Below are 14,213 nucleotides of genomic sequence, written 5' to 3'. Positions count from 1 at the left end.
CCAACCACTCCGTGAGTGTAGTGGGTGCTTTTTATGTGCCACCTGCACTGGAGCCAGGCGAGGCTGGCATCGGCCACGGTCGGATTGGTGCATTTTACATGCCACCTGCACGGGAGCCAGTCGAGGAGGCACTGGCTTCAGCCACGATTCGGATGGTGCTTTTTACATGCCACCAACACGGAAGCCAGTCGAGGCGGCGCTGGCATCGGCCACGATTCGGATAGTGCTTTTTACGTATCTCCAGTCCAGTTCATTAAATTATTTAGTCCAAGATATACTATGCCTCTATATAAAGATGGGATAGTCATGACTTGAGATACTTTTATGATTATAATTTTTCAGGCTATAAACTTCATCATTATCGTTAACACTGTTTTATTTTAATCTTTCTCTACTTGTTTCAATCAGTTGGGTCTATAGTTGTCATGTCTCTATATATAAACGGCAAAATGTCTGCGTGCGTGCGTGTCCTTTATACAAATCCAAAATTTTTCAGTTAGAGGGCTCGCACTTTCTATGGTTATCCAAAACCGTCCGAGGGTGGTTGTGCACATCTTTACATTTCCCCGGTCACCCAGCAAAGCCATTAAAAAAATCAATAGAAGCGACTTTTTTGTCAATTTTCTATCCAAAACCCAATCAAAATGCCCGAAATTTGATATGCCAATTGAATTCCAGCTAGCTGTATGTGATTGGTCGGAGATTTGGACAGTACTCGCGTGTATGTGCACACGCACGCAGCTGTATATGCATGCACTGGCACTATGCCCCCGGCAACCAGAAGCCACAGATCAAAACCTACGTAGTGTAGAGGTAAGTATTAAAAAATGTATGTTTTATATTAGGCTTAACAGTCTGTAAAAAATCATCTCAGATATCTCAACAGTGGAACTGTTTTAGTTACAAGTCTACTGGATCAGTACCTTATGATAAATGGAGATTAAACTGTCCAAAGTTAGTTTTACAAATGCACACAAACAAATGAAGGCGAGGCTAGACTCTACTACTGTTAGTTTTTCTCCAGGAAGAATTGCAAACTTTCATCATAGCCACTGTGGTGATATTTCCATATAGGAGATTTATTATTTTGAATTCAGTAGCTAATAGAGAGCTAAAAATGACCCAACTGCATAAATCATCATCATCGAAATTGAACCAATCCTATGACTGGCACCCGGCAGATGCCAGGACCCCTGGACTGGAGATACGTAAAAAGCACTATCCGAATCATGGCCGAAGCCAGTGCCGCCTCGACTGGCTTCCGTGCAGGTGGCACGTAAAAAGCACCATCCGAATCGTGGCCGAAGCCAGTGCCACCTCGACTGGCTTCCGTGTCAGTGGCACGTAAAAAGCACCAATCCGATCGTGGCCGATGCCAGCCTCGCCTGGCACCAGTGCAGGTGGCACGTAAAAAGCACCCACTACACTCACGGAGTGGTTGGCGTTAGGAAGGGCATCCAGCCGTAGAAACATTGCCAGATAAGACCGGAGCCTGGTGCAGCCTTCTGGCTTCCCAGATCCCCGGTCGAACCGTCCAACCCATGCTAGCATGGAAAACGGACGTTAAACGATGAGGATGATGATGATGAATTCAGTAGCTAATAGAGAGCTAAAAATGACCCAACTGCATAAATCATCATCATCATCATGGTGATGAAATGCCAGCTGAAGAATGGACAACTCATATACTGCTACCAATGTTGCTTTGCTCAAAACACTTAACTCAGAAATGCCTCAGACCACCAAGCTATGGAAACAACATAGTTGTAAGTCCAAACCACTTAACTGTATGCAAACAATTTAAGAAAACTTCAATGCTTAACCTTCGCTACACTGGTTAAATTTTTGCATACGCGCAGGAGTGGCTGTGTGGTAAGTAGCCTGCTTACCAACCACATGGTTCCGGGTTCAGTCCCACTGCGTGGCATCTTGGGCAAGTGTCTTCTGCTATAGCCTCGGGCCGACCAAAGCCTTGTGAGTGGATTTGGTAGATGGAAACTGAAAGAAGCCTGTCATATATATGTATATATATATATATATATGTGTGTGTATATGTTTGTGTGTCTGTGTTTGTCCCTCTAGCATTGCTTGACAACCGATGCTGGTGTGTTTACGTCCCCGTCACTTAGCGGTTCAGCAAGAGAGACCGATAGAATAAGTACTGGGCTTACAAAGAATAAGTCCCGGGGTCGATTTGCTCGACTAAAGGCGATGCTCCAGCATGGCTGTAGTCAAATGACTGAAACAAGTAAAAGAGTAAAAGAGTATGCTGAATTAATTTGTTAGAACAAGTCAGTTCTCACATCTTTCTAACGGCCAGTACAAATGAAATGCATCTACAACACCATATGAAATACAAAGAAATTCCAGAAAGTACCCCATGATCAAAAACGAGTTAATTTGGTTTTCTACGTCTCATGTGCACCTAAACAAAAACTGAATAGGTTTGGTTGCTGCACAGCAAGGATTAAATATCAACAGTATAATTGAGACATGCGCTAGAGAGTTCAGTTTTTCCTGGAGAAAAAGCTAACGGTAATAGAGTCTAGTGTCCCATCCAGGGGAATTACACTGTTTGTATGACAGTGACGTTGATTTACAACTATCGCATGATATCAAAACAAGGAGACACACACACACATGTACACACACACACACATATATGTATATATATATAAAGTTAATCCAAACAAGAAAACAAAAAGACAACAACGCGAGGATGTGGAACAAATAAAGTATTATTGGACGCTCAGGAAAGAAGGGAAGAAGGAGGGTATGACGTTTCGAGCGGAGCTCTTCGTCGGAAACATAGGAGAAAGAAAGATCCCGAGGCGGGAGGACAGAGGGAAAAAAAAAAATGCAAGTGGTCTTCACGAGGTCAACATATATATATATATATATATATATATATGAAGGCGGCGAGCTGGCAGAAGCGGTAGCACGCCGGGCGAAATGCGTAGCCGTATTTCGTCTGCCGTTACGTTCTGAGTTCAAATTCCGCCGAGGTTGACTTTGCCTTTCATCCTTTCGGGGTCGATAAATTAAGTACCAGTTACGCACTGGGGTCGATATAATCGACTGAATACCTTTGTCTGTCCTTGTTTGTCCCCTCTCTGTTTAGCCCCTTGTGGGTAGTAAAGAAATATATATATATATATATATATACTCATATATGACAGGCTTCTTTCAGCTTCTGTCTACCAAATATATATATATACATATATATATACAAGAACATAAAGCAGTACTTTACCCTTTATTTCCTTTACGATCAGATTTCTCTTTTGATTTCACATCTTTCTTATCACCTATCACTGATGTTTTGTAATGATTATTTTTCCCATCTGGATCATTGCTGAAATTAAATAAACGGTGGATATAATACATTTCATTCAACCAATTTAATTTGTTAACGAATAATTAAGAAATATAATAATCATTTTGTACATAGTTCAAAATCACAACTGAACAATTTTCATGAGGCAGTTTTGTAAATCAGAAGGGTTCGTTTAACCCTTTCGTTACTGTATTCATTTTGAGATGCTCTGTGTTTCTTTCAATTACTTCAAAAATAACAAAGAATTTAGTAAAATAACTTAGTTATCATTCAGCTTGTATTAGGAACATAAAATTAGGGCGGTGAGCTGGCAGAATCGTTAGCACGCCGGCCGAAATGCGTAGCCGTATTTCGTCTGCCGTTACATTCTGAGTTCAAATTCTGCTGAGGTTGACTTTGCCTTTCATCCATTCGGGGTCGATAAATTAAGTACCAGTTACGCACTGGGGGTCGATGTAATCGACTTAATCCGTTTGTCTGTCCTTGTTTGTCCCCTCTATGTTTAGCCCCTTGTGGGTAGTAAATAAATAAGGAACATAAATTGTGACTAAGGTATGGTGGAAGATTTTAATTCAAAACTTATGGAAACAAGACATTTGTACTCAAGAGCCAGAGCCGGTCTCAGCCGGGTTGGTAACGAAAGGGTTAAGCACCCTTTCCCTAGCGTCTCATCATCTCAGTTACTCCCACCCATAAAAATATGGAGTAGCCAAGTACCTTCTCCATAGCAAGAGACACTCTGATATACTTTTGTCTCTTAGCACTTGGCTTAAAACCACCTCTATCTCAAATACTCCCCACCACACACACACACACACACACACACACACACACACACACACACACACACACAGTTGCAGTGGCATTCTTTTGTTTTTTCCTGGTTCCTGTTTCGCTAGTTACTTGGCAACCTCACTGGTACTGGTGGCACAAGAAAGGCACCCAGTGTACTCTGTGAAGTTAGTGTTAGGAAGAGTATGTGGAGGCGCAATGGCCCAGTGGTTAGGGCAGCGGACTCCCGGTCATAGGATCGTGGTTTCGATTCCCAGACCGGGCGTTCTGAGTGTTTATTGAGCGAAAAACACCTAAAGCTCCACGCAGTTCCGGCAGGGGATGGTGGTGATCCCTGCTGTACTCTTTCACCACAACTTTCTCTCACTCTTACTTCCTGTTTCTGCTGTACTTGTATTTCAAAGGGCCAGTCTTGTCACACTCTGTGTCACGCTGAATATCCCCGAGAACTACGTTAAGGGTACACGTGTCTGTGGAGTGCTCAGCCACTTACACGTTAATTTCACGAGCAGGCTGTTCCGTTGATTCGGATCAACCGGATCCCTCGTCGTCGTAATCGACGGAGTGCTTCCAAGGAAGAGCATCCAGCCATAGAAACCCTGTCACAGCTGTCACTGGAGTTCAATACAGACCAAGCAGCTCAATGGATCCTGTCAAATCATCAACCCTCATGCCAGCATGGAAAACGGACATATGATGATGACGATGATGAAGTGACCCACTTCAGCATCAACCACATCAACACAAGTTACTTTAATTTTCCAAATAAAGATAAAGCTATGATATAAAGCAAAAATTTATGCAAAGTATAGTAAATTTCATGTGATAAGTTCCAAAATAAACCCTAAACCTATTTCTTTATTACCCACAAGGGGCTAAACACAGAGGGGACAAACAAGGACAGACATAGGTATCAAGTCGATTACATCGACCCCAGTGCATAGCTGGTACTTAATTTATCGACCCCGAAAGGATGAAAGGCAAAGTCGACCTCGGCGGAGTTTGAACTCAGAACGTAACAGCAGACGAAATACCGCTAAGCATCTCGCCGGACGTGCTAACGTTTCTGCCGGGGACAAACAAGGACAGACATAGGTATCAAGTCGATTACATCGACCCCAGTGCGTAACTGGTACTTAATTTATCGACCCCTAAAGGATGAAAGGCAAAGTCGACCTCGGCGGAGTTTGAACTCAGAACATAACGGCAGACGAAATACCGCTAAGCATCTCGCCCAACATGCTAACGTTTCTGCCAATTCGCCGCCCTTCCAAGATAAACCCTAAACCGTCTCTAGTTATTGCAGTTACTAAATCCAGACAAAGCTGGATACTGCTGTACTTGGCATAATAATCCTTTCTATAATAAGCACAAGGCCTGAAACTTTGGGAGAGGGGGGGGGCAGTTGATTAGATCGATCCCAGTACCCAACTGGTACTTTATTGACCCCCGAAAGGATGAAAGGCAAAGTCAACCTCTGTGGAATTTGAACTCAGGACTTAGTGGTAAAGGAAATACCTATTTTTTTACTACCCACAAGGGGCTAAACACAGAAGGGACAAACAAGGACAGACATAGGTATCAAGTCGATTACATCGACCCCAGTGCGTAACTGGTACTTAATTTATCGACCCCTAAAGGATGACAGGCAAAGTCGACCTCGGCGGAGTTTGAACTCAGAACATAACGGCAGACGAAATACCGCTAAGCATCTCGCCCAACATGCTAACGTTTCTGCCAATTCGCCGCCCTTCCAAGATAAACCCTAAACCATCTCTAGTTATTGCAGTTACTAAATCCAGACAAAGCTGGATACTGCTGTACTTGGCATAATAATCCTTTCTATAATAAGCACAAGGCCTGAAACTTTGGGAGAGGGGGGGGCAGTTGATTAGATCGATCCCAGTACGCAACTGGTACTTTATTGACCCCCAAAAGAATGAAAGGCAAAGTCAACCTCTGTGGAATTTGAACTCAGGACTTAGTGGTAAAGGAAATACCTATTTTTTTACTACCCACAAGGGGCTAAACACAGAAGGGACAAACAAGGACAGACAAACGGATTAAGTCGATTATATCAACCCCAGTGCGGAACTGGTACTTATTTAATCAACCCCGAAAGGATGAAAGGCAAAGTCAACCTCGGTGGAATTTGAACTCAGAACGAAGCGGCAGACGAAATACCGCTAAGCATTTCGCCCAGCATGCTAACGTTTCTGCCAATTCACTGCCTTTGTACTTGGCATAATAACAATAATAATAATAATGATAATAATAACTGGCACTCCATCAGTTACAATGATGAGGGTTCCAGTTGATCCGATCAATGGAACAGCCTGCTCATGAAATTAACATGCAAGTGGTTGAGCACTCCACAGACACATGTATCCTTAACATAGTTCTCAGGGAAATTCAACAACATAGAGTGTAACAAGGCCAGCTCATTTTTGCCAGCTGAGTGGACTTGGCATATTCACATGATATTCATACACATACAACATGTATGCATCACACATACTTGAACCTTAAGGATGGTTACTGTTTCCAGGTCATGTGACTGGGATCACAACATCACCATAAACAGGACTGTAGGGTTCAAGGCAAGCAATTCTGAGGGGGACGAAGCAAGCTGATCACATCACACCAACCCCATTGCTTGACTGATACTTTATTTTATCAACTCTAAAGGGATGAGATGCTAAGTTGACCTTGGTGGGATTTGAACCGGGAACATAGAGAGCCAGAAGAAATGGTGTTAAGCATTTTGTCACAGCCTTATGCACGTATGCATATTTAACCCTTTAGTGTTCGCATTATTCTGCCAAAATTAATGCTTCTTCATCCACATTGTTTTGAACTAATCATGCATTATCTTGTAGCTATGAGATTTTGATGAGGAAGCTGTTAATTTTTAAAACGATATTGTAGGGTTGGTGTGAGAGACCAGATCTGGTCAGTTTGAACATAAAACAGGCAGAATACTTTTGGCCAGATATGGCCAGTTTAAGTGCATTATCTTGTAACTATGAGAATTTGATGAGGCAGATGTTAATTTTTAAAACGATATTGTAGGGTTGGTGTGAGAGACCAGATCTGGTCAGTTTGAACATAAAACAGGCAGAATACTTTTGGCCAGATATGGCCAGTTTAAGTGCATTATCTTGTAACTATGAGAATTTGATGAGGCAGATGTTAATTTTTAAAACGATATTGTAGGGTTGTGTGAGAGACCAGATCTGGTCAGTTTGAACATAAAACAGGCAGAATACTTTTGGCCAGATATGGCCAGTTTAAGTGCATTATCTTGTAACTATGAGAATTTGATGAGGCAGATGTTAATTTTTAAAACAATATTGTAGGGTTGGTGTGAGAGACCAGATCTGGTCAGTTTGAACATAAAACAGGCAGAATACTTTTGGCCAGATATGGCCAGTTTAAGTGCATTATCTTGTAACTATGAGAATTTGATGAGGCAGATGTTAATTTTTAAAACAATATTGTAGGGTTGGTGTGAGAGACCAGATCTGGTCAGTTTGAACATAAAACAGGCAGAATACTTTTGGCCAGATATGGCCAGTTTAAGTGCATTATCTTGTAACTATGAGAATTTGATGAGGCAGATGTTAATTTTTAAAACAATATTGTAGGGTTGGTGTGAGAGACCAGATCTGGTCAGTTTGAACATAAAACAGGCAGAATACTTTTGGCCAGATATGGCCAGTTTAAGTGCATTATCTTGTAACTATGAGAATTTGATGAGGCAGATGTTAATTTTTAAAACAATATTGTAGGGTTGGTGTGAGAGACCAGATCTGGTCAGTTTGAACATAAAACAGGCAGAATACTTTTGGCCGGATATGGCCGGTTTAAATGCTAAAGGGTTAAATCATGAGCTAAGAAATAAAGATTTCCACTTCCAGGATACTTTTTACTTTTTTTTTACTTTTTATTTGTTTCAGTCCTGTGACTGTGGCCATGCTGGAGCACCACCTTTAGTCGAGCAAATCGACCCCAGGACTTATTCTTTGTAAGCCTATTCTGTCGGTCTCTTTTGCCGAACCGCTAAGTTACGGGGACGTAAACACACCAGCATCGGTTGTCAAGCGATGTTGGGGGGACAAACACAGACACACAAACATACATACACACACATATACATACATACATACATACATACATACATACATACACACACACACACAACACACACACACACACACACACACACACACACACACACACACACATACATACATACATATATATATATATATACACACATATATACAACGGGCTTCTTTCAGTTTCCGTCTACCAAATCCACTCACAAGGCTTTGATCGGCCCAAGGCTATAGTATATAGTAGAAGACACTTGCCCAAGGTGCCACACAGTGGGACTGAACCCGGAACCAGATTTATGTTTTTCATAAAATGATCTCTTACTTTATCAAAGCATTTGAGAACTGACATCCAAATAAATGAGAAAAAGTGCCATAATTACCATTTTACACCTTCCTTGCCGGAATACGGCTTCCCGCTCTCCTTGCTCGCCTTCTTACTACTGTTGCGGTTCTTCTCCTTCGTAGTCTCGGCACTCTCCTCTTTGTAATATTTGCTGTCCGCCTTCTTGCCCGGCGCCAAATGGAACGTCTCAAAGTCTTTGCTCTTGGTCATCACATCAGCAATGGTAGTCCTCTGCAGAACTGCAGCATCCGATGAGCTGCTGCTGCTGCTGCTGGGAGACATTTTCGGTGACTTGCTCTTGTTTGGATGGATGGCTACCTCTGCACAGGTCGTAGACGAGACAGCAGGAGTCTGGCTGGATGAGATTCTGTCAAACTGTTCGGCATCCTCATGGCCGTTAGCAGCGCACAGGGACAGGCAGCTTTCACTTTCTTCTTTACAACTGCTCATGATAAACAGCTTTTAAATCTAGATAAAAAAAAAGTTATAAAGAGTTATTCCTACACAGTGTCAATACTACAAGGTGTGGCTGGAAAGTTCATAGACTGACCAAGATACTCTCATGGAATGTGACTAAATGAGGTTTCTTTTTCAACATAGTCCCCTTGCAGCCCACGAGGTTTCTTTTTCAACATAGTCCCCTTGCAGCCCACATCTTCCATCAGTGTTGCAGTGCTCGGATCCCATAGGTGAAGAAGCTTTGATCCTGTTTGTCAAAAAAGTCATCAACAGCAGACGTGACATTATCATCACTGCAATACTGGTTCCCAGCCAAGTGTTTTTTATATTATGTTGGGAACAGATAAGAGCCAGAAAGAGCCAAATCAGGAGAATATGGAGCATGATTAACTAGTTCAAAGCCACAGTCATGCACAGAAGCCATTGAAACCAAGGACCTGTGTTGTGCGAGCTATCATAGCGAAGGCCGGATACACACACATACATGTGAGTATATATATATATATATATATATATATATCATCATCATCATCGTTTAACGTCCGCTTTCCATGCATGGGTTGAACGATTTGACTGAGGTCCGGCAAACCAGATGACTACACCAGACTCCAATCTGATCTGGCGTTGTTTCTACAGCTGGATACCCTTCCTAACGCCAACCACTCCGAGAATATATCTATATCGCATGGCTCAGTGGTTAGAGCATTGAGCTTACGATCGTGAAGTTGTGAGTTCGAATCCCGGACTGGGCTGCGTGTTGTGTTCTTGAGCAAGACACTTTATTTCACGTTGCTCCAGTTCACTCAGCTGTAGAAATGAGTTACGACGTCACAAGTGCCAAGCTGTATCGGCCCCTTTGCCTTTCTCTTGGATAACACTGGTGGCATGGAGATGGGAGGCTGGTATGCATGGGCGACTGCCAGTCTTCCGTAAACAACCTTGCCCGGACTTGTGCCTGGGGGGGTAACTTTCTAGGTGCAATCCCATGGTCAGTCATGACTGAAGGGGGTCTCAGCATCAGCATATATATACATATATACCCAAACATACATGTGATGGGTTTCTTTTGGTTTCCCTCAACCAAATCCATTCACAAGACTTTGGATAACCCAGAGTGATAGCAGTAGAAGATATTTGCCCAAGGTGTCAAGTAGAGGGACTGAATACAAGATTACATGGTTGGAAAACAAGCTTCTTAGCCACAGAACTAAGCCTGCACTTCAAATGGAAATAAAAACTCATCATGTATCAGGGTGAATTCAGTTATATCTCTCCAATACAAACTGCTGGTCTGGTGCCAATGTGAGAAATTATTATTATCATGCTATACTAAAGTAATCTGATGAGTTATGCAGGCTTAAAGGAAGTGAAAAAACAAACCACACCTTTATATAGCTTAGCTCTATATGTGAATCAGAATACACAGAAAGACAAATGAAATAGCCATACAGAATTGATGAAGAGTGACCATCACTCTCTATGCTATACCCAGAGAGAGTTGAACTTAGTGCTACAAGTTAAGAAACCACTGTATTTAACAATCCATCAACTATGTAAGTTTACAGTTTTAAGCTTTTCCAATCCTACTGTTTTGGTGGGTAATGTAAAGAAGATCTGGATTAGCCATGGATACACACACACACACACATATATATATATATATACACACACATATATATATATATATACACACACATATATATACACACACACACACACACATATATATATATACACACACATATATATACACACACACACACATATATATATATACACACACATATATATACACACACACACACATATATATACACACACACACACACACATATATACACACACACACTCACACATATATATACACACACACACCACACACATATATACACACACACACATATACACACACACACACACACATATATATACACACACACACATATACACACACACACACATATATACACACACACACACATATACACACACACACACATATACACACACACACACACATATATATACGCACACATATATACACACACCCACACACACACAGATATATATATATATACACACACACAAACAAACACAAACTATGAACTATTTAGCTGGTAATTTGCTACTTATCAAACTGGACATCTGTGATTCTCATAACAGAAGGCTAATTATGTGAGCTGTAATACAAAATCTTAAAAACACGCGCATTCTGTATGTATAGATGTATTTATATTTATATATATGCACACACACAGATACATAAATACATCTACATATGTATACATACACACACACACACACCTATCATCACTGTTTTAACCCTTTCGTTACTATATATTTTGAGATGCTCTGTATTTCTTTCAATTACTTTAAATATAACAAAGAATTCAGTAAAATAACTTGGTTATCGTTAAGCTAGTGTTAGGAACGTAAATTGTGACTAAAGTTTGGTGAAAGATTTTAATTGGAAACTTATGAAAACAAGACATTTGTATTCAGAACCAGAGCCGGTTTCAGCCGGGTTGGTAATGAAAGGGTTAAACCACTTTGCATGCTGGAATGGGTTGGATGGGACACCAAACTTTTCGATGGCGCTGCCCATGTAGACAAGTCAGAAGATTACACCTTGCTCATGAGAGAGGGTGCTGGTACTCTGTGGTGTAATAATATTGCAGTCTTGTCAGTAAATTACTTCATTTTTGTCAATCTAGTTACAACATACAAACCTCCTCACACCAACAAGCTCACTACAAAGTATGGTACATAATCTCTGTACCATATGTGGTTACCAGACAAGGAATTCAGTTTCTAGATTCTATATCTTGAAAACTGTATTACTACAGGTACTTCCACAATGTAGTTTATTTACGGTTTCATATTTTATTCTAATATGGAAGCACTCCGTCGGTTACAACGACGAGGGTTCCGGTTGATCCGAATCAACGGAACAGCCTGCTCGTGAAATTAACATGTAAGTGGCTGAGCACTCCACAGACACGTGTACCCTTAACGTAGTTCTCGGGGATATTCAGCGTGACACAGAGAGTGACAAGGCCGGCCCTTTGAAATACAGGTACAACAGAAACAGGAAGTAAGAGTGAGAGAAAGTTGTGAAAGAGTACAGCAGGGATCACCACCATCCCCTGCCGGAGCCACGTGGAGCTTTAGGTGTTTTCGCTCAATAAACACTCACAACGCCCGGTCTGGGAATTGAAACCGCGATCCTATGACCGCGAGTCCGCTGCCCTAACCACTGGGCCATTGCACCTCCACTATTCTAATATACAGTCATAATATTGTACTTACAAGCACAGAATCATACATTTTCTTTACAAAACCACATAAAAATATTTTTTCAATATGTACATGATGAAACATACATTTGTTTTTTCCACAAACTATACTTGTAAAATGGTGATGGGGTTTAATGCAAGAGTGCAACTCATACACCAGCATATACACTATATATTACCTCATCTTGTGACCTGAAGCAGTTCTGACTGTTGTATTTAGCAGGCTGAGCAACCACACACAGCCTCCTTCATTTACTCATGGGAATTACCAGCTTTAATGAGAACTCACTATGAGAAAGATTACATATGGTCACTAAAACTAATAGTCAAATCTGGCACAAATTCCAACTTACAGTCTTTATAAAAAGAAACGCTGAATAATGTACTCCTAGACATACTGTGTCAAAATGAGAGGGATGTTGTGGACTATGACAGGTCTACTCAGTGAGGGATAGCATGGACGTAAAAGCAACAACCAATGGAAATAATGCTAATCTAGAACAAGGCCAGACACACACTGAAATAGCAAGATTATCAATAAGAGATATACATTTTGCAGATTATAAATCATTTCAAAGAGTTAAATAATAAATGTATCCAGGGGCAGGAAGACTCATTATAGAGTAGCAAATCAAAAGATAGATGGACCCTGATAAAGACTAACGAAAATTTTAAACGAACTTAAAGAACTTCAGTTAGTGAAAGGAGGGAGGGTTGTTTAATTACAGTAGAACTTAGAATAAACTATATATATATATATATATATATATATATATATATATATACACATATATATATATACATATATATTACAGAGATGTACTTGCATAGCAAGTGACTTGATCTGAGATTGTGTGCTGGAAACAATTGCAGCGTGGAAGGTGTTTATAAGCCATTTAAGAAACACACAAAAACCGTTAGATTCACTTCAACATTCCACGCTATGTATATATATATATATATATGTGTGTGTGTGTGTGTATATATATATATATAATATATATATATATATACTTCTAATATAAGGATAAAATTTTATTTTAAAAATTTACCAGTGGTCAGCATATGAAAAATACCTTTTAAGGTGAAAATTATAAATACAATAAATAAGGGCAAAAAGAAAAAAATTTTCTTTGCCAATATGCTGCAAAATAGACACTAAATCGTCTAACCACATAAAATGTTTTTACTCATATGATTACGCCACATGTCAAAATGAGGAAAGTAAGCTAACACAAATTCATAAAAATATAGTTATACCTCGTTTCAACAATTGCTGTAATAATATGTGAAAATATTTTATGTGGTTAGATGATTTAGCATCTATTTTTCAGCATGGTAGCAAAGAATTTTTTTTCTTTTTGCCCTTATTCATAATTACTTGAGACCCCCTTCGGTCATGAATGACCATGGGATTGCACCTAGAAAGTTACCCATGCATACCAGCCTCCCCACTCCATGCCACCAATGTTATCCAAGGGAAAGGCGAAGGCCGATACAGCTTGGCACCTGTAACGTCACAACTCATTTCTAGAGCTGAGTTTAACTGGAGCAACGTGAAATAAAGCGTCTTGCTCAAGAACACAACACGTAGTCCAGTCCGGGATTCAAACTCACAACCTCACGATCGTAAGCTCGATGCTCTAACCACCGAGCCATGCATCTTCAATTATATATATATATATATATATATATATATTCACATACATACATACACATATATATATATATTTCTTTACTACCCACAAGGGGCTAAACATAGAGGGGACAAAGAAGGACAGACAAACGGATTAAGTCAATTACATCGACCCCAGTGCGAAACTGGTTCTTTATTTATCGACCCCGAAAGGATGAAAGGCAAAGTT

At 40.5% G+C, this 14,213-nt stretch overlaps 1 protein-coding gene across 4 annotated transcripts in view; it reads right to left on the bottom strand.

Annotated features, from left to right (window-relative positions):
• The window catches only part of LOC115223858 (regulator of nonsense transcripts 2), a 107,268-nt gene that overhangs the window by 84,122 nt on the left and 8,933 nt on the right, over positions 1–14,213 (bottom strand). For all 4 annotated transcript variants that reach the window (XM_036513028.1, XM_036513031.1, XM_036513030.1 and 1 more), the window contains exons 2-3: positions 8,631–9,061; positions 3,254–3,355 (exon numbers count right to left, since the gene is read on the bottom strand). In XM_036513028.1, coding sequence (XP_036368921.1) covers positions 3,254–3,355; positions 8,631–9,043 — 515 coding nt within the window. In that variant the 5' untranslated portion in view covers positions 9,044–9,061. The remainder of the gene's footprint in view (positions 1–3,253; positions 3,356–8,630; positions 9,062–14,213) is intronic.

The sequence above is a fragment of the Octopus sinensis genome, linkage group LG24 (assembly GCF_006345805.1).
Source record: "Octopus sinensis linkage group LG24, ASM634580v1, whole genome shotgun sequence".
NCBI lineage: Eukaryota > Metazoa > Mollusca > Cephalopoda > Octopoda > Octopodidae > Octopus > Octopus sinensis.
The sequence above is the reverse complement of the archived record's forward strand: the minus strand, read 5'-3'. Positions and strand labels throughout refer to the sequence as shown.